Source organism: Coturnix japonica, chromosome 5 (assembly GCF_001577835.2).
Source record: "Coturnix japonica isolate 7356 chromosome 5, Coturnix japonica 2.1, whole genome shotgun sequence".
NCBI classification, from domain to species: domain Eukaryota; kingdom Metazoa; phylum Chordata; class Aves; order Galliformes; family Phasianidae; genus Coturnix; species Coturnix japonica.
Window position 1 is genome coordinate 46,869,709 of NC_029520.1, and position 18,364 is coordinate 46,888,072.

At 39.4% G+C, this 18,364-nt stretch overlaps 1 protein-coding gene across 2 annotated transcripts; it reads left to right on the plus strand.

Annotated features, from left to right (window-relative positions):
• Positions 1-392: 392 nt before the first annotated feature.
• On the plus strand, positions 393-15,409 carry LOC107315292 (inverted formin-2-like). 2 transcript variants are annotated; one of them, XM_015865472.2, is made up of 13 exons: positions 393-1,950; positions 2,236-2,743; positions 3,712-3,848; positions 4,309-4,370; positions 5,376-5,478; positions 5,632-5,717; positions 6,732-6,832; positions 8,228-8,298; positions 8,398-8,505; positions 9,093-9,163; positions 10,647-10,767; positions 11,442-11,609; positions 14,113-15,409. In XM_015865472.2, exons 1-13 carry the CDS (start codon positions 1,918-1,920, stop codon positions 14,233-14,235), a joined length of 1,692 nt encoding a protein of 563 aa, XP_015720958.1. In that variant the 5' UTR covers positions 393-1,917; the 3' UTR covers positions 14,236-15,409. The 2 variants fall into 2 exon arrangements, with proteins under 2 accessions (XP_015720958.1, XP_015720960.1); XM_015865474.2 differs by having other exon boundaries at positions 398-1,950; positions 11,442-11,606.
• The last annotated feature ends 2,955 nt before the right edge of the window (positions 15,410-18,364 follow it).

Genomic DNA, 18,364 nt, shown 5'->3' on the forward strand with positions numbered 1-18,364 from the left:
GATGTGTGTGCATATATTTGTGTGAGATGGTAAAATTTCTTTATACCTATGAGCTCATTTGAACAGTATTGGCAACATAAGATATAGCTGCCTTGAAGCTATACTAAAGCTCTGATCTTCCAAACAGTAGGAATTTCTCTAGCCTCAAAAACATAATCTTTTATTACACTATTATAAGCCTATTCATCATTCAAAGCATACTTCTTGTTTCTTGTGTAATATTTCTATTTTATAAAGCAAAACCTTCCTTTAAACAATGCCTGCCATGACTTAGAGGGGTCTAGTTATAAGGAAAAAAACCTTCCTAATTGGTGGTGTTTTACTGATTCTTCTAATGACTTAATATAAATAGGCAGCAGAATTTTAACTGCATTATTTCTAATCAGATTTTCTGTCAGCTCATTTTATTCTCAATATTTCTGGCAGAAAGCAGGTAGTTCCTCACTGGGTTCTTTCATAGCGCCAAATCTCTCCCTCATCCCACTAATGTTATAACGAACATCTGCACAAGTTCAGCAGAAAGATAGTGAGGCCATAAGGGGAATATATTAAGTCGTTTACATAAATTAAAAGTAATCCTGCTTTGCTTTTGGGAAAGTGTTAGTGCTTATTGGGGCAAAAAAAAAATAATAATTATGGATAGCAACTACAAATTATTTCAAGTTAATTCTCATTTTCTATTATACCTCTTTGGCTTAGCTATTTTATCAACCTCCCATTTCACACGTAAATCAAGGGTTATTTTCCAGTTAATATTTAATGCTTCTTAGTGTAAATAGTTTATCACCAAATTATGATTAAAAATTAAAAATGAAAGATTTGTATCTTCCTTATGAACTGGATTCAGTGGTTCACAGTTTTACCAAAGCTGTCATTAGGACCGGACACTATCACCAGTACAAATTGCTAGGTTTTCAAGACAAACTATTTCAAATCATGGGAGATGCTTCAGAGTAGCACTCTAGAATAGAGATGCTTCAATCGTAGGTTTTAATGCAGCTCCCTTAAAGAGTTTTGTCTGTAAAAGTCATTACTTAGAATTGCTGGGCCAGGAAGAAAAATGTTCATTCATAATTGTTAATCTAGTCCTTTGGGATTATAAACATGGTGTTTTCCCAATTGATCCTGTGCTAAACATAAAATTGGAAGTGTTTATCCAGCTGACTCTATCAGAATCATGGACACTGTTTTGTTAAAGACTTGCACAAGGACTGGGGTAACAGAGGACTCAGCTTCCTTCTATACACTGTCTCTCACTGTGTTGCTTCTGTAACACTGATGGTTTGCTTGTCACTCCCTTATCAACATGAGGTGTTTCTACCAACACTGATAGATATTACCACAGAAATTAAGAGAGAAATCACAAGGCAACTACAGCTACTTAAGTGTAAGTATCCTAGGACGCTATTTAGGCATAAAGGACACAACTGTTAGCAAAAGAAAGAATAATTCAGTCAAGAAAATAAGACCACGAACCAGGAAGTGTTCCTAGCAGGTCCAGTTCCATGTTTAAAAGCAGGCATTCACATAAGTAAAGACTTCTGTATAGACTTTTACAAGAAGCCTTGAGAGAAACTCTGTAACTTCAGGGTAAACATAAAAGTTATCCTAGGTTAAAATGTGGTTAAAGGGTAAAACAAGACAGTAGTATTTATTTCTACACTTACCAGTCATTTCCCTGAGAGGTCACAAGCCTCAAAGCAGCTCAGCCTGAGTTCTCCCCAGCTGCAGCTTGTTTAATTTATTAGGCTAATGTTTCTCTCAAAATCCCCACCCTTCTACAGTCTTTCTAAGCTGTGGTAATGTGGTTTCTTAGGAGTAAGTGACTGTGTCTCTGCTGTCTGAGAAGTCCCCTGTGTACAGCACAGCACCTGCAGGAGGAATTCATTTCCCTCTTTGAAAGAGAAACTCCATTGAATGGCCAAGCAACAGGGGCAAAAAAGCAATCAGGTAGGGATTTATACTGCTGATAGCACTTGCTCTTCCTATCTTTCTATGTCAGAACAAGAAAGCAGAAGGATCAAAAGATCCCAAAGAACCTTATGTTTGAATGTACTGTCTTGCTACTGACTAACAGAGCTGAAACAACTGTGAAATGCTGCTTGTGTTTAAAAAAATTGCTGTTTATCTTGATGGGAAGGTGACTGCTAATTCTCTGTCTTTCTGTAGGAATTTGCAATAACCAAGAGCTGTGGGGAACCTTGTTAATTATTGTATTTCCTCCTTGTCTCATAGGGCAGCAGTATGGAACCAAAGGACAGCGCGAAGAACCTGCTAACAAGCACACAGTGCCTGAATAACCACAAGTCACAACTCAGAAGATCTGTTGAGAAGGTGAACAAATGCATTCAGGTTGATGTGGACTTGGAAATGGAGAATCCCAGTGTAGACTTGATTCTTTCTCCAAAAATCAGCCTTTCCAAGAAGCCTCGACAATGTTCAGGGAACACATCGTCACCCAAGCAAGGTGTCTCCTCGCCCTCCCAAGGGCAGCCAGCTATGCCAGCTCTGCTACCATTGCTTCCACCACCTCCATCCCTTCCTCCTAGGTGTAAAATTCCTCCTGCACCCCTCCTCGTGCCTGGCATAAATGCACCATCACTTCCACCTCACCAGCTGTGCAGTAACCCCGAGTGCAGCCATTTCACTTGTGGATACATTGAGCAACCCTGCCCTAAGAAGACACCGAAGCTAAGGATGAAGGTGTTTCACTGGCAGAAGCTCCCCTCTGACGTGGTGAGACGTACGTGCCTATCTGTAACCACCAGGCTGATGTTAATGTTGGGCCTTGGCTCAGTAAGTCAGGTTGTACAAGTGGTCCTACTGGTCAACCTCAGTCCTTCCCCCCCTCGGTTTCCTATTATGCTGCAGCTTTTAGAACTTATAATACATCTTGTGAGAGTTCTCCATTGTGCCTATTGCAAAGAAAGGGGGAAATCAGAGCAGCAAGTTTTTACCTCTATGATAAAATACAGAAATGCACACGCTAAAAACAGTTTGGGCTCGAGGCTTCTTCCCTAGTTCATGATCCAAATTCAGGCTCAACTCTAATGTCTTCAGTTGCATTATTGCAATCTCTCCTGAAGAAAATGGAGGTGAGACCCTTTGTTCAAGATTCCAGCGCTGCAGATAAGTTTGTACTTTGAAGTGCTATGTGTTATTCAGGTGGCTTCTAATGATCCTGGTAATAACACAAGGTTTCAGAGTTTTTTTATTTTCTGTCCAGAGATATTTAATTTTATTTGTCTGGATGCAACATCCCCTGTTTGGCTCTCACGGTTCTGCATTGTGTAGTCCATCAGTAGTAGTAAGGAGAATTTAGAGCAGGCCATTGAGTTGAGCTGCTGCCTTCACTTTGGTGAATCACATGTGGAGATAGTCTTCCAGATTTAATTATCCTTCAAACATTTGGGAGGCTGTCTTTTGGTGTGTGCCACTCTTCAATAATTAACAGTAGATCAGGACTGACGAGTGTCATAGAATGATCTAGGTTGGAAAAGACCTTCAAGATCACCAAATCCATCCATCCATGACCTCCAAAGTCCCATCACAGAACTACATCCCTCAGTGCCATGTCCACTCATTGCTTAAATACCTTCAGGGTCACGTTTAGTTCACCTTTGGAAGTGTTTTATTTCTATGCTTATCACAGTGCCTTGGAAGCACTCCTTCCTCTCTGTTAGTCCATCTTGAATCCTTGATCTCTTTTAGAAAGCCGCTCCATGTGGGCTGTGGCACCAAGTGACAACAAGGAGCTTGTAGAACCTGACTATGCAAGCCTGGAGCTACTTTTCTGTGCCTCACCAACAAAACCAAAGCAGACAAGACCAACAAAGAAGTCAAAAGAGGTACCTGGACTGCTCATTTATTTGTACAGCTTGGCAAAAGTGAAAAGCTTATTCACCCTTTATTGTTGGCACTCTTCTATAACGAGATATACCAGAACATCCCAGCCTTTCTACTTTGCCTACAACTGCCTTGAAACAGAAACAGGAGAGGTCCAGATCACATATGTTGCAGTAACTCTGAGTACATTGCTTACCTTTAGAATGGAAGAACTTGGGAATTACAGTACTAATTCTTAACAAATGCATTATTCTAGACAGATCCGTTCCCTTCTCTATGCCTTTGCCTCTCTCAAATGTTACTGCATATACTTTTGTGATTTGTTAAATTGTTCAATTAATGATGAGTGATGATAATGTTATTGCTAGAGAATAGTTAACTCAGCCCAACAGACGAGAGAAGCTCTAAAGTTACTGTTAAAATTAAGGCAGATGACTGCATGTTTCTTTTATCTCTTGTCAGGTCACATTCATTAATCCAAGGAAGAGCCTCCTCCTGAATATATTTCTGAAGCAATTTAAGTGGTAAGGTTGGAGATAAGTGTATTTGTTTGACGTGTGTATGTATGTTTCTGATACTCCTGTTAAATTTATTTCAGTTAATATTTTATAAACACCATCTTTTCTTAGCAAGAAGTCAGGATCCCTGACTGGACATTAAAAATTAAGTAACTTGGAAAGAGACATCTTGAGAAGTTCAGGTCCAAAAATCATTCGCAATTTTTATTTAGTTTTTCTATTAATAGAAAAGAGTTTCTATAATAAAGCAAACGGAAATCTGGTGAGTCACAGGCTTCACACTGGAATGAAAAGAAGCAGAAGAAAGGAATCTGTGTTAGTTTCTAGCAAAATAGAATTACTTTCAGATGGCCTGAGATACTGCAGGATGAAGGCAATGGATGCTTGCCTTTTTGTGCAACAGCCCATGTTAGAAGTCCTTCTAAAATAAATTCAGCCTTTATGTTAAGAATAAACCACAGCTGGTCTGAGGGATTTTTTTTCAAATTCTTTTTCCATTACAAATCCTTCTTCCCAGTGGGGAAGAACTGTGAATAACCTAACCCAGTTGCTATTTCTTTTTTCTGCATGATTCCCTGGATAGTTGTGAAGCTCTCCTGAGGGCAGTTAGTGGCTGTGGGTTCAGCAAGCTGAGCCCTATCGTGACAGATGGGGCTGCCCTACAGCCAAAAGCTGAGCTCTCCTGAGCCCTGAGCAAAGTAGTCTGGACTCATTTGAAATACATGTTGTCTGCCAAAGTTACAGGCAAAGATTTGGAGTAAGGATCTCTGAGATATTCATAACTATCTTTCAGCAGGAGGAGAGATATCAGTTTTTAGCCTGGGCTTTGCTGGAAGCAGTGAAGGATTCAAGAGTAAATCTCTTCTCAGTGATATTGGATGCAGTAAGAGGAGAGCCCTCTGGGTTTGCTGCTTGAAGAAGAAGAAAGTTCAGAGAGCACATCTAAATGGTTAGAAAATTTCCTTCAGGCTTCGATGTCTCTTCTGCTCACAGCATCTCTCTTTTCCACAGCTCCAATGAAGAGATTGTTAGCATGATTCAGAAAGGGGACAGATCCAGGTTTGATGCTGGGATACTGAAACAGCTACTTAAACTGCTGCCTGAAAGCCATGAGGTATCTACTAAGTCTGCTATCATGACAGAGCTGGGTGTGCTTGATACTTAGCTTGAAATATTTTCACTGGTAGAGCAAGAAGTTGTGACTTTTGTTTTTGCATTAGGCACCAGAAATAACTCTGTGGTTTTTTGCTGTTTCATTCGTTGTTAGATAAACAAACTGAAATCTTGCAAAGAAGAAAGGTCAGAACTCGCAAACGCAGACCAGTTTTATCTCCATCTCTTGGAAGTTCCTAGGTAAGCAAAATTGTCTTTGTTTTCAGTACTTGAGTTTGACTTTTAAGAATCAACACCTCTCTTTCCTGTACTAGAGGGATGTTTCTAACAGTCAGTCCTCACAATAAATCACCTGACTGCCAACTCAACAGCTAGCTGTAGAAACTTTTCCTTCCCAAAGGCCAAACATTAGGCAAACTAGTGTTAAATTAACCTTGGTATTAATAAGCTACTGAGAAAACTCCTGACTGTTGTGCTATTAATGCCTGCAAACAAAGCTGCAAACGGAACACAGCCACCAGGCTCTTACTCACTCCATCTCTGTTCCAGAAACTCCAGTATACAAAAGGGATCCCACAAACCCAGGGGTGAATCACAGCATTGCTTGTGCTTTAACCACCTCCCAGAATTCCCTGATTTTAACGAAGACAGATGAGATGCATACAGAGAAATCTTTGTGCTCCTCTTAAAAACAGTGTGATTTGTTGTAAATCATAGGAATAGCCTCCATAAATATGAGAAGCTGCCTGTCCCATAGCCTGAGTTGTGTTTTTTGAAAACGTAGTGGTTAAAATGTGGCTTTTATTTTTTTCCAAAGTTACAGCTAGCTTTAAAATTACTTTAGAGAATGTCTTTATGGCTCTTCCACAACATTAATCCATGGCTAGGCATAAATATCATTAAAGGGCATCACTGAAATAGCATCGGAATTTCTATTTTGGAATTAAAAAGGATGAACAAAAATCCTAGCTAGTGTTGCCCAGGAATCATCAGAACTTATTGCCTTGTTATGCAAGGAAATGACTGCCAGATTCAGCACGACGCTGCTTTCTGAAAGAGGCATGTTTTGGAAATGCCTCAGTGTTTGGTTTATTTATAATGCAGTTCAGTGAGAAGTATGTTGTGTCAGAGCATTAAAGTGAACATAACAATGATGGTACTGCACTTTGCCTAAAATGGGTTTATTCTCTGCTGAATTTGATTCATTAGGTGCATAGCTTTTAACTTTTTTCTCCCCCTGCTGATCTCTTTTAGCTACCAGTTGCGAATTGAATGTATGCTGATTTGTGAGGAAACACAAATTCTTCTGCAGTGTCTGTGGCCAAAAGCACAAGCCATCAGGACAGCTTGTGAAAGTAAGTGTATCAGAGATGTGTATACGGTAGTTCTCAGTCATGGGAAGCTTATCTTCTATTTCTAATATTAATGCTATTAGAAATGGCTCCAATGATTCTATAGGCTATGATCTAATCAAATTTAACCTTTTAATTGCAGAAAACGTTGTGAACAATCAAAACAATTCAACAGATTCTTCCCCTTAGAATTCACTCAGTAGAATGGCAATTTGTGCTGCTCTACTTTAAGTGGAGCTTCTGTTAACATGAATAAAACACATTGCCTCTTCTCCATCAGTGACGCCAGTAAAGAAGAAGGAAATTTCCTATGCTTTAGTGCCAGATTTTGTTTGAACAGAGGTTGAATTTTTGTGCACAGCAATGATTTTTGTCCCACTTTTCTTTCCATACATTCTGGTTGCACGCTGGTTGATGCACCACAGCCAGTACTGGCTTCCAAAACAGTTGTCCCTGGTGATGTTCATCAGCATTTCAGAAACTCCCTTCATGCAAAATTAGCCTTGGTTTTTGTTTTAACACAGTTATGCCTTAAAGTAACTCTTAGATCTTGCCTGAAGCCAAGGGCATTGGACTTGGATGATCCCAAGTGGTCCCTTCCAACCTCAACCAATCTGTGATCCAGTTAACTGACCTCCAGTTCAACCACAACTCTCTAGTTAATGTTTGTATAGAAAAGTTGACTGTACTTGCCTGTTTAAAGCCAATGTTATGAGTGCTCTTTACTGCATAGCAACCTGCAGCTCCCTGTAGTCTCGCTCTGTCCCTGTGTGCTGTGAGAGATCAACATTTCTGTTCCAGTTCTGCCAAGAACTTAATTCTAACCCCAATTTCTGCTGCTTAGATGCACAGCTTCTAGTTATTGCTCTCACCAAGGATGGCATTGAGGCAAAAAAAAAAAAAAAAAAAAAAATGGTATTTATTAAAATGGCTTAGATCCAGAACTAGGTGCAAAATACACTTCAACCTCATCATGTTCTGAAATCAATCATCTTTCACTGAAAAGTGTACTTGTTTAAAAAATAAAAAAAAAAAAAAAAAAGTGCTATGCTTTTCTTAACCTAGAATAAATGTACTGAAAATGCAGGCTGTCAACCTTAGCCAATTTAAGCACTGTCTCATTTAGTGAATCTCCCTTACAAGCAGCCGCAGTGATCACGCATCCACACTTGATGGAAAAACTGGTTTCCCTTATACTTGTAGAGAAGAGACCAAACAGAAACTTTATTCATTCCACTTCCATTAAGTCCAGTTATTTCTGTACTGGTTGATTTCCAAATTCATAATAGTGGCTTTACACAATCTTGGATGAGACTTTTGTTAACCCACTGTCAGATTTAAGGAAAACTTCAGACAGCTCCATTTAATTTACTGAGAATGTGCTTTTTTATTCCTCAGCACTTCTTACCAGTCACCGACTGCCAGTTTTCTGTCAATTGATTCTTAAAGTTGGAAACTTTCTAAACTATGTAAGTAGGTTGATTTTATTTTATTTTAATTAATTGCTCTATTTCCAGATATAGCCTAAAATACAAACACAAGGAACTTTTTTTTTCTGTATCTTGTAGGGGCATCACACTGGAGATGCTGGAGGTTTTAAAATCAGCACCTTGCTCAAGCTAACAGAAACAAAAGCAAACCAAAGCCGCATTACTCTGCTTCACCACATTTTGGAGGTACCGCAAAACTGTGAAATGATTTCTGTATTTGTTACTCTCTACTGTTAATTCCCCAGAAACTAAGGGGCTGTAATTTCAGCAGTACTCTGAAGGGTGAGCCTCTGTATCTGAAATACAATGAAAACTTTGCCACCGCTACCTGGGCAAATAAAAAAGATAAAACCCATTAACATTTAGAAAACCTAGGGTTAGCTATCTTCCTCCGGTTTGCTTAACATGTCTGCTTTGTGTTTTCTCTCTCTTCTGCAACTGCTCTCTCATGGGGACATGCCTTCCAAATGCATCTGTCAGATGAGGTTAATTTTAGTGTTATGAAGACAAAATCTCAGGTCAGCTCGCATGCTGTAGCAGCACATGGTTGCAGCAGCAGCACTGAGCAGTTAAGAGCCCTTTTTTCCCATCTTCTTTCCTCCCTACGGCTGCCAACTGTGACAGAAAGAAATGAACAAGGCTAAACTTACCCCAGCACTTATAAGGAGGAAAACTGAAGCATTCATTATTCAATCCAGATACTGTCCAGCTTGAAAGACTTTCCTGCTCTTTGACAAACCGTGGAAGGTAATGATTTTTTACTTCAATTTTAGGAGGTTGAAAAAAACCACAAAGACCTGCTGCAGCTTCCCAGAGATCTTGACTTTGTTTCCAAGGCAGCAGGGTAGGACATTATTTGTTTTTGTCATGTATGAATTGCCTCTTTTAAGCTAACAACAAGCTGAGTCATTTTATGGTGGTGTAATAAGGTCACAGGACTTCTCTGGTGTGTGAGAGCGTTTCCCTTCTAAAATCAAACAGTTCTGAGATTTGTAAATCCATCTGGTTACAACTTTTTATGTAGTGCTTAGTGTGATTCTTCTTTTGGATGCTCCACCACTGCCTTAGGAATAAAACTAAGAAAATAGTGAACTTGATTTCAAGGATAATATCTTGTAGCCATAAGAACTACACTTGCAGAGCTGGAGTGAAAACAGAATGGGGCAGTTTACTAGCAAGCAGGGACTTCAGGAACCCCTGAGTTTAATATCAGCACTTATCTCCAGTAAAAGTGGGTGAAAAGAAAAAAGCCTGGATTTTTTGCACCTAGTACCAGCTCAATTTGTTAGCTCAAAAGAATCACATGAGGAACATGCTGAATTGCACTAATCAAAACACAGATTTATAGCAGCAGGATTAACAGTTCTAATCGCGTTATGAATTCATAGGAACCTCAAAGTGTTTTAATCTTCCTTGTAATTAGATGTAAAGTATAACTTGTAAATCTGGGGTGAACTGACATTAAGTCACTGCTAAATAATAAGTTAAAAGTATTTTGATTTGATAATGCAGGAAGTGCTAATACAGGAAGTATCAGGGGTTTTGCTTGTTATCTGTGCAGAATTTGTGTTGGATGTTGTTTTGAAGCACAAATTTCTTTTTTCTTTGTGCAATAATAGAGATACTTTTATTATCAGAATCCAAACCTTAGTGATACAATAAATGTGCTCTTTTTTGTAAAGTAATTGCTCTTAAATTTAGCCAAACCCACGAACTTATAAATTGTTTTATTAATCAACCTTGGGAGAAGGTGTTTACAGTGCAAATCCTGCACAGGGCTCTTCTATTGCTGTTCATATCTGGATGCACCTTGTTACATAATATCAGGTTTTGGTGAATCAGTGATATTCTTTTGGCAAATTTGGATATCTGAAGTATAGAACATGTTTGCACTGAAATATGTTTGGTCCTTCTCGTGAGGTAAATGAACTTTGAGGGGAGATACCACTTCAGACTATAAATAGATGATGGAGAAAAACAGCAAGGAAGGAAAAGAACCATTTAAGTATTGACAGTACTGGCACAAAAAATGAGTGTGTTGCCTATGAATAAAAATAGACTGGAAATTTTGGAGGCTTTTGAACACCATAACAGAGAGGTTCTTCCATGTGCTGCCCCAGGAGATGGTGTGGGTAGAAGCACAGCTGCCTTCTCAGATTTGAGCAGCAGAGAAAAGGATTTACATGGAGGAAAATTACCTGGTTAAGCAGGGTTTGACTAGACAGCTAATCCTACATTCTTCTGCAGAGGTGTTTTTATAATCATTTTTTAATGAAAACAAAAGACTCACCCCTTTATTTTCATTGTCCCTTTTGTGAGCCTTTCAGGTTCCACTTTGATACTATGCGGGCTGAGGCAGGTGATAATCTGAAGAAACTGCTGGAAATAGAGAAGCGTTTATTTTTGTCAACAGAGGATTTAAAAATACAGCACGCAAAATTTGTTCAAGTAGGTAAAGGGGGCACAGTGTTCTTTGCATCCTGCTTCCCAATTGCTTTAAATCTCTTCTCAAAGGCTCCAAAATTCAGCTTGCATTGGACACAGGGGTCAGTGGGCAGGGGTCCTAACAACCTCCCTCTGCACTGAGGTGGAGGAAGAGTCCTGTTTATTCTCCCATTCTGCAATGTGATACTGTGATAGGGGAACAGCTGGGGAGCAGTTAGCTATGCGTGTGGGCAAAAGAAAGGAAGATGCTAAAAATGAAATGTGTGATCCAACTATAAATATATATAGGACAGTAACATGTTTTGTCTCACTGCTCTTAGCGAAAAAAAAAGTGAGTGAACAGATTTACAGTGTGTTTTTATGTGTTTATTTCCGGACGTCCTAGCTTTGAAACTTCTCAAAACAGGCCTATGTAACTAAAACTAAAAGGTGGTAAATCCTGGTTCTTTGTATCCCTAGATAAGTCCCAGTTTGTGCCAAATTTCTGCCTGGTTACATGATAAAAGGGGCAGCATACAATGAGCTGCTCTGGTCCAAATGAAACTGGGGGAAATGCACATGCTCTGCATTAACTGGGTAGGGACTAGATGGTCTTTTCCAATGATTCTACAAATCTGGGCAACTCAGAATGTATTTCTTCATAATATGCATAACTTGTGTTGCAAACTGTGTCTCAGAGCAGTGTCAGCGCTTCAAAGGACCTGCAAGAGGAGTTGGCCAACATCGAAAAGAAGAAAGAAGAACTAGCTGACTATCTTTGTGAAGACCGAAAACAAATGTCCTTGGAAGATGTATTTAACACAATGAAAACCTTCAGGGAGCTCTTCCTCAAGGCCTTGCAGGTGGTTTGCATTTGTGACTGTTTAGAAATAGATGGAGAACTTTTCTTAGGTAGTATCTAACTGGATAATACGTTTACATGTTGGTATTTTACTGCATTAGCTTAAACCTACAAGCTATATATCCACTACAAAGCTGCAAATTCCTTAGGGGATTGTTTTGCACTTCATTGGCTCATAGGGTCTTGTTTCTTGCATTATGGGGTAAGAAAACAGCAGATTTACCATAAAGGTTTGCGTACCATACTCATTATGCAATATCTGAATTAATGCACTTCCTCTAAGGATTTATTAATGCCAGGTGACAGTGGCTTCATATATGTGTTTTACTGACTTCAGCAGAGCCCAGAGATGGATTTACCTTCAACAAGTCTGTTCTGGGCAAAGGAAGGGCAAGAGAGAGTGAGAGGTGCTTCAGGGCAAATCAGAGCTTCTGGTTAAAGTGAAAGAGCTTCTGAGTAGTGTCTGCAGGTAAAGGATGGAGAACGTATCCTTCGTGTTTCTACAACCTGCTCCTCCTATGAGACACTGGGCTTCAGTTTTGAAAGCAGTGCTGCCACCAGGCTCAGGAGTAATGTGATAGTGTCCCAGACAGTCTGGAAATTTTTTATTATTATTTTCAAACAATGTGCTACTTCTTTCCCTGAGAGCTCTTTGTTATCAGTCAGATAACAAAAACAGAGCAACATAAAGGAAATTGATAATATGAATCTATTTGCTTCATCTCCATGTACTTAAACGGGGGAGGAGGTAGGAGAAGTCTTTCAAACACCACAGTTGGCACAATGGAAAGGAGCAGGTCTTAAGGCAGGGCTGAATGTTCCCCTGCTACTCAAAAGATAAAAGGAGCAGATGGCAGGAAGAAGGAGATAGAATTAAAATAGTCTCCCTGCTCAAAGATAAAACCCAGAATTGAAGGTACACTGAGAAGCGAGTTGTAAAATTGTGGGGAGAATGAATCAGTCTGATTATGGAGGCCTGGGAAAAACATATTATTTCTCTTAGCACTTGCAGCTGTTCAAAGAAAGAAGCTGTTTAATTTCAGGAAAAGGTGAAGAAAATTTAAACTAAGCCTGCTCTAGGAAGTCCTCAAGTCATTACAAAGATCATACTGACAGCTCTGTGCAGGGATAGGTTCTGAGTGCTCCCAGATAACCGAGCCAAAACAGCTGCTCCTCAGTAGGGTGTTGGAACAGGATGTGCTTTAGATAGTGTGAGGATATAGAGTTGTCAATGGAGCATCTTCAAATTCAAAGATCAAATATGTATCTGACATCTCGTAAAGTGTAAATCCAAAGGGACGCCCTTTTTATTTAATCTCATCCACACAGCTGTCTTCAGTAATCCAGGAGATGGAGAAAGAATTGTGGATGTTCATTCCTCTGCCTTAGTGGACTTCCTTGTGTTGAAGTAACACTGGCAACAGATTGCTTGTCAGATTTCTATGGCTTTCTTTTTAATTTCTCTGTACGACTCAGTTTAGGCTTCCTCAATCCATAATTTTTATTTCCTAAAGTGTTTTGGTTTGTGTTCAGTACAGTGTGTGCTGTTCAAGTACTTAGACAATGTATCTATCCCTGAACTGGTCTCCTTTATTTCTTGTGGCATATTACATGCAGACCTTCTCCCAGGGCCCGTAGATCTCCAAGTGTCTCAGCTGCCATATCTCTAAGACATTATGCTAAGGCACAGCAGGAATTTATCAGGCAGGCACAGAGGAGGCGGCATACAAGAATGAAAGGCTTTTACCCTCACCCTAAAGCTTCATCAACTTCATCATTCTTTCAGAAGCACTTTCTTCTCAGGACAAATGTATCTGTCTATTTCTTTGCCAAGGAAACGCTGCTTTTTTTCCCCCTCCTTTTCTAGGCATCCAGAGAAGGTCCCCATAACCTTGTTTTTCCTATATTAATTATAACATGTTGGATCCAAAAGTTCTATGAAAACCATAGTCCAAACTGTCTGCAAAATCCCCAAAGATTTATACCATCCTGACAGTTGGATGTCTCTCAGTACCAGCCATACGGTTTGGATTCTGCTGCTGCTGAATACCACTGCATAAATATAGTGGGTAAATTTAAAGGGTGCCTGAAGCAAAACTGTGAATTACTGTTTAACACGGTTGGAATTTCTGGTAGAAGTTTCTGAGTATAAACAGTATAAAACCAAGGTTGCTATGGGATAAATATCTAGAATGCTAATTAAATTAAACAAATGTTGAGTCTTGTGGACAAAAAGACTCATGAAGAAGAATGCATTTCAGTCCGTAGATGAATTGTTGCAGTTAAAGCTAAGAACATTTGCTGGTAACATAAGGTGGAGAAGGCATTGACCAAGAAGCTCAGTTGTATTAATTACCCTCAAAATTCAGCAGCTGAGCAATGTCATAGTAAGTGTGTACAGTGCCTACTTAGCATAGCTTTTAATTGCAAACGTTGTATACTAGCTGGCTTTTCCTCTTGTAACCCTTCATATTTAATTTTCTATTTGTCATTCTATCTGAATGCAGGAAAACCAAGAAAGGAAGGAGCAAGCTGCAAAGTCTGAGAAAAGGAAGAAAGAACTTAAAGTTGAAGACACAAAGAGGCTAAAGGCGGAACATGGAAAGAGCAGTGTATTTAGGAAAAAATGATTCATTTTTTATTAGCCAGACTTTTATTATTTAGGAGCAGGTTACGTGTTTAGCTGTGGGTGGCCTAACAGAGTAAGAGTGATATAGCCACTGCTGATGCTGTTGTGAAACAGAAAGCTTAGTAAAACATCAATTTTCAGGGGCTCATGAATGAGCAGAAGAAATCATGACAGAAATGCTAGAGAACATATCACTCCCAATGAGCAAGTTGCTCCCATTTTTCTTAAAGTTGGGTAATATACTGGTATTGCTCTGAACAGCTGTTTGAAGGCTTTTAAGGAACACAAGGTAGCACAGACTTGAACTTCAAGCTACTACCTTGTTACTGAGCTAAACAAGCTGTGTCGTGTATTACTGTTACCTCAACCTTCCCTTTTTTCTGACTGAAGTTCTGATTCCTTTGAGTGGTTATGTCTGTACTTTAATAATATGGCTTGCTGAAAAATAGCAGTCTGATGTAAATCCAGAAAAGCTTTTGCTGAGCCAGGTATGAGGTATTTCTAGTGTAAATATTAGCAATATTAATGCTTCTTCCTGTTGTTGGCCTTCTTTTAGTTCCTCCATCAAAACTACTCATCTTTAGAAATGCATTTTAAAAATACATATAAATATATTGAAAACTGACCAAAAGAATGTTTCCCATATTGTCTTGACGAGCTGTACTGCATTTTATCTGCTTTGCATACCTAATGTACAGCTGCAGATTCAAACAATAAACCTTTTCTGATGTAACTACAGACAAGCAACTTAGTATGCGGTAAAACAGTATTATAAAGTAACATCAAAAAGTAAGAGTTAAAGGTATGTGTCCACCCTATGAAGAGCAAGAACACCAGACAAGAATACGTATTTTCACTGCACTGTTTAGATGGAAGTGTCATAGTTTTCAGTGTCTTGTGAAAAGTAGATTTCTTTGGATATAATTCTATACAGTACTTTAGAAAAATGTGCTGAGTACAGGGGATGATGAGAATCGGGCATTTTTTACAATCTTGTTTTATCTGCATCAGGATCAGATATGGCAGAGAACTGGAGATCAGATTCTTTAGCCTATGTGTAATTGTATTTTATTTAAATCACATACTTAACAAATGAGACAACTATTTTTTCTGAAGGAGGGACTGAAAAGAGATTAAATTTAGCGAAATAAAAGGCTTGGTACCATGTGAAATAACATGCACCTTTAACTTTGTAGTTATGTCCCTTGGAACCCTGTGCATAAATCGTTGAGGCCCCAATCCCACGCTCTCCTAATCTCTGACCTTAACTCCAGTCACATGCTCTGTTAGTGTCAATGTCTGGTTTATCCAGTTGTCTGAGGATCGTTTCTCTGCAGTTGACAGACATGCCAGGGGAAGCACACAGGAGCAAGGTCTCAGTGCAGGCCGTAATCTCTCTCTCTCTCTAGTTCAAAAAGAAGATAGGAAAGCAGAAGTAAATGTCACTGATGTATTATTAATAGGTTACAAGCAAAGGCTCGCAGCTGCTCAAAAGAGCCAGAAACCAGTCTGAATTGTTAGCAAAATTCCAGTGTATGGCACAACTGAGAGAACAGATCTCAGAACTACTTGACTGCACATATTAAAATCAGCTTTACTTTCTACAGCTTCTGTTGCAGAAGCCTCTGTCATTGGACACTTAAGTTCTTCAGAATTAGAACAGATACATGCAAGTACTGTTACTCTATATTATTTCCTCATAAAGCACTGGGCTTTTTAATTAACTGAGGAGAAAAAACAGCTGCTTCTAAGGCAAGTTTGGGGATGTGGCTATTGACGAGAACAAGAAACACAGTGGAAGCCCTTGGGGCCAAAACATGAAAACATGCAGAGAAGGTTATGTTAAATATCTGGTGAGAACTTATGTATGTAACTCTGACACTGTAACCACAGCAGAGAGGGAAATGTTATTAAAAGACAAAAAACAAGTAAGTTTTCATGAATGGTAGTGGAGTTTCACAATGTAATTATCACCTTTACATTTAGAAATCAGCTGCAGATGCAGACCCTGAGCACAATTTCTTATGTTCTTATGTGCAGGGCTAAATATAAGAGCTTTTCTCTGGCAAACCTCTTATTGTCTTTACTTACGCAGGACTTGATCATTTGGCTGTAACTATCCAATATATGATCAAAAGCTACCATCGTTAATTGGTCTTGCAATAGTAAAAGCATCCACTCTTAGGAGTAGTTTTTGAGTGGGCAAAAGACTTCAGAAAGGACCCACAGCACTGAGATTGAGCACGTTACTAAAGTTAGTTTAACTCAAAGGGGTTCACGTTGAAATATTTTTGCCAAATCTGTTCTTAAAAAGTGCCCAAGGACAAAGGGACTCCACAGTCCAGACAAAGTGTTGCTGTATAAGACTGTGAGCCAGCTCTAGTGTTAGCAATATTGGAGCAAAGCCGGCCTTTTTTCACAGCTTCGAGCTTATTATAACCTCCCGTGCTTTAAAATCTGTGCATGTTTATCAGATCAAACAGGATAATAAACAAGACAAGCCCTTTTCGTTTCATCCTGTCCAGCACAGAGCATACACTTTGCTGCTCCTTTTCTATCTGCAACAACCTTTTACATATTTGGTAGCTGTTATCACAGCACCTCTGGTCTTCTTTTTCCTAGACTAAACAACCTCAGCCCTTAAGATTTTCATCCTAGAGCTTGTTTTCCAATGCTGTATAATGTACTTGTGAATCTCTTCTCGATTTTCTTCATCTCAGCCTCCAGCTGAATGGTTCAGCAGGGCAAAGGACATCTTCCTCTATTTTATAGGCTGTTCTTCCATCTCGGTGTGATGTTTGCCTCCTTTTGCAAACACACAATATTTTGACTCCTGTGCAAAGAAGCATCTTGGTCTCCAGTGTGATCTTATGGAATCCCAGACTTATAGGGGTAGGAAGGGATCTCTGAGTTCAACCTCTGCTAAAGCAGGTCTCCTACAATAGGGTGCACAGGTAGGTTTCCAGATGGGTCTTGTGTATCTCCAGAGGGGGAGACTCCTTAATCTTTCTGGGCAGCCTGTTTCAGTGCTTCACCAAGCTGACAGTGAAGATGTTCTTCCTTGTGTTATCATAGAACTTCCAGTGTTCTGGTGTCTCCCCATTGCCCCTTGTTCTCTTGCTGCAATCTCACAGCTTCCAGCTTTGTACCAGCTGCAGATTCAATGAGGGCACTCTCTATTGCACACTCTAAGTCTTCCATGAAAAGACAGAAGAAAATCTGAACCACATGTAAAGCCTTTGCTCTTTGATCTGCACTTGAATCAGATAAATTATTCACTACTCTCAAAGTATGCTTCCTCACGTGCTTTTGCACCATCATGCTACTTTTATCAGGGCAAGAAAACAAGTGTTTGATAAAAACAGTATGATTTTGATTAATTTACACTGTTGTAAATATTAAGTGCATTGCTTTAATCATGGGCACATTCAGGTAGCGTTAGTTACTGTGAAGTTAAAAGCATTATGTTTTTTATCTGAGTAGGCAGAACTTTGGAAGATTTTCTTATGAAATCCCAGTGTGAAGTGTTGTCAGGTGGGTTGGCCCTAATGGATGAGACAGCTCCTCTGAAATCCTGAGACCGATTCCTGAGCTAATGGTTCACTACCTTCTTCATTAAGACCCAGCACCAGTCACCGACTGCTTCATACTTCTATGCAACAATGGCAATATTAAATGACACAATAATAAATATAACTGGGATCCTGTCTGACTCTGTAGTGTAGCTCTGTACAGGTTCTCATGCAGAGGAACGGCACCAGCAATATGTATTTCTTGCAGCAAATGGGTATTTTTGTATTCTAGATGTGTGGAGCTGACTAGCAAGCCATCAGTTTCCAAGAGAATAAGAGTATGTGACAAACGACTGACAGCACTGCTGTGGTTTTGCTGTCCTCGGTGCTCACGTTTACAATCACACAAACAAGAATGAATGTAATGCCTGTCTAATCTGACAAATAATTATTCCTCGGTGAGCTGACACTCAAAAGAAAAGAAAAAAAGGACTGGAGGGGAATGAAACTGGGATAAAGCATAAAAAGGATATCGTGCAGGCAATACTTCTTTTGCTATCTATTGAGACAGAACAAATGCAGGTAGTCATATACTTCACTAAGCTACTCAATGATGAA

What these genes read in the sequence shown, in the direction of transcription:
- LOC107315292 (XM_015865472.2), top strand. Translation starts at nt 1,918, where the DNA reads ATGGCCAAGCAACAGGGGCAAAAAAGCAATCAG. An exon ending in TGCTGCCTGAAAGCCATGAG is followed by an intron (nt 5,479 to 5,631) that starts GTATCTACTAAG and finishes ATTCGTTGTTAG; the next exon opens with ATAAACAAACTGAAATCTTG. An exon ending in AGCACGCAAAATTTGTTCAA is followed by an intron (nt 10,768 to 11,441) that starts GTAGGTAAAGGG and finishes ACTGTGTCTCAG; the next exon opens with AGCAGTGTCAGCGCTTCAAA.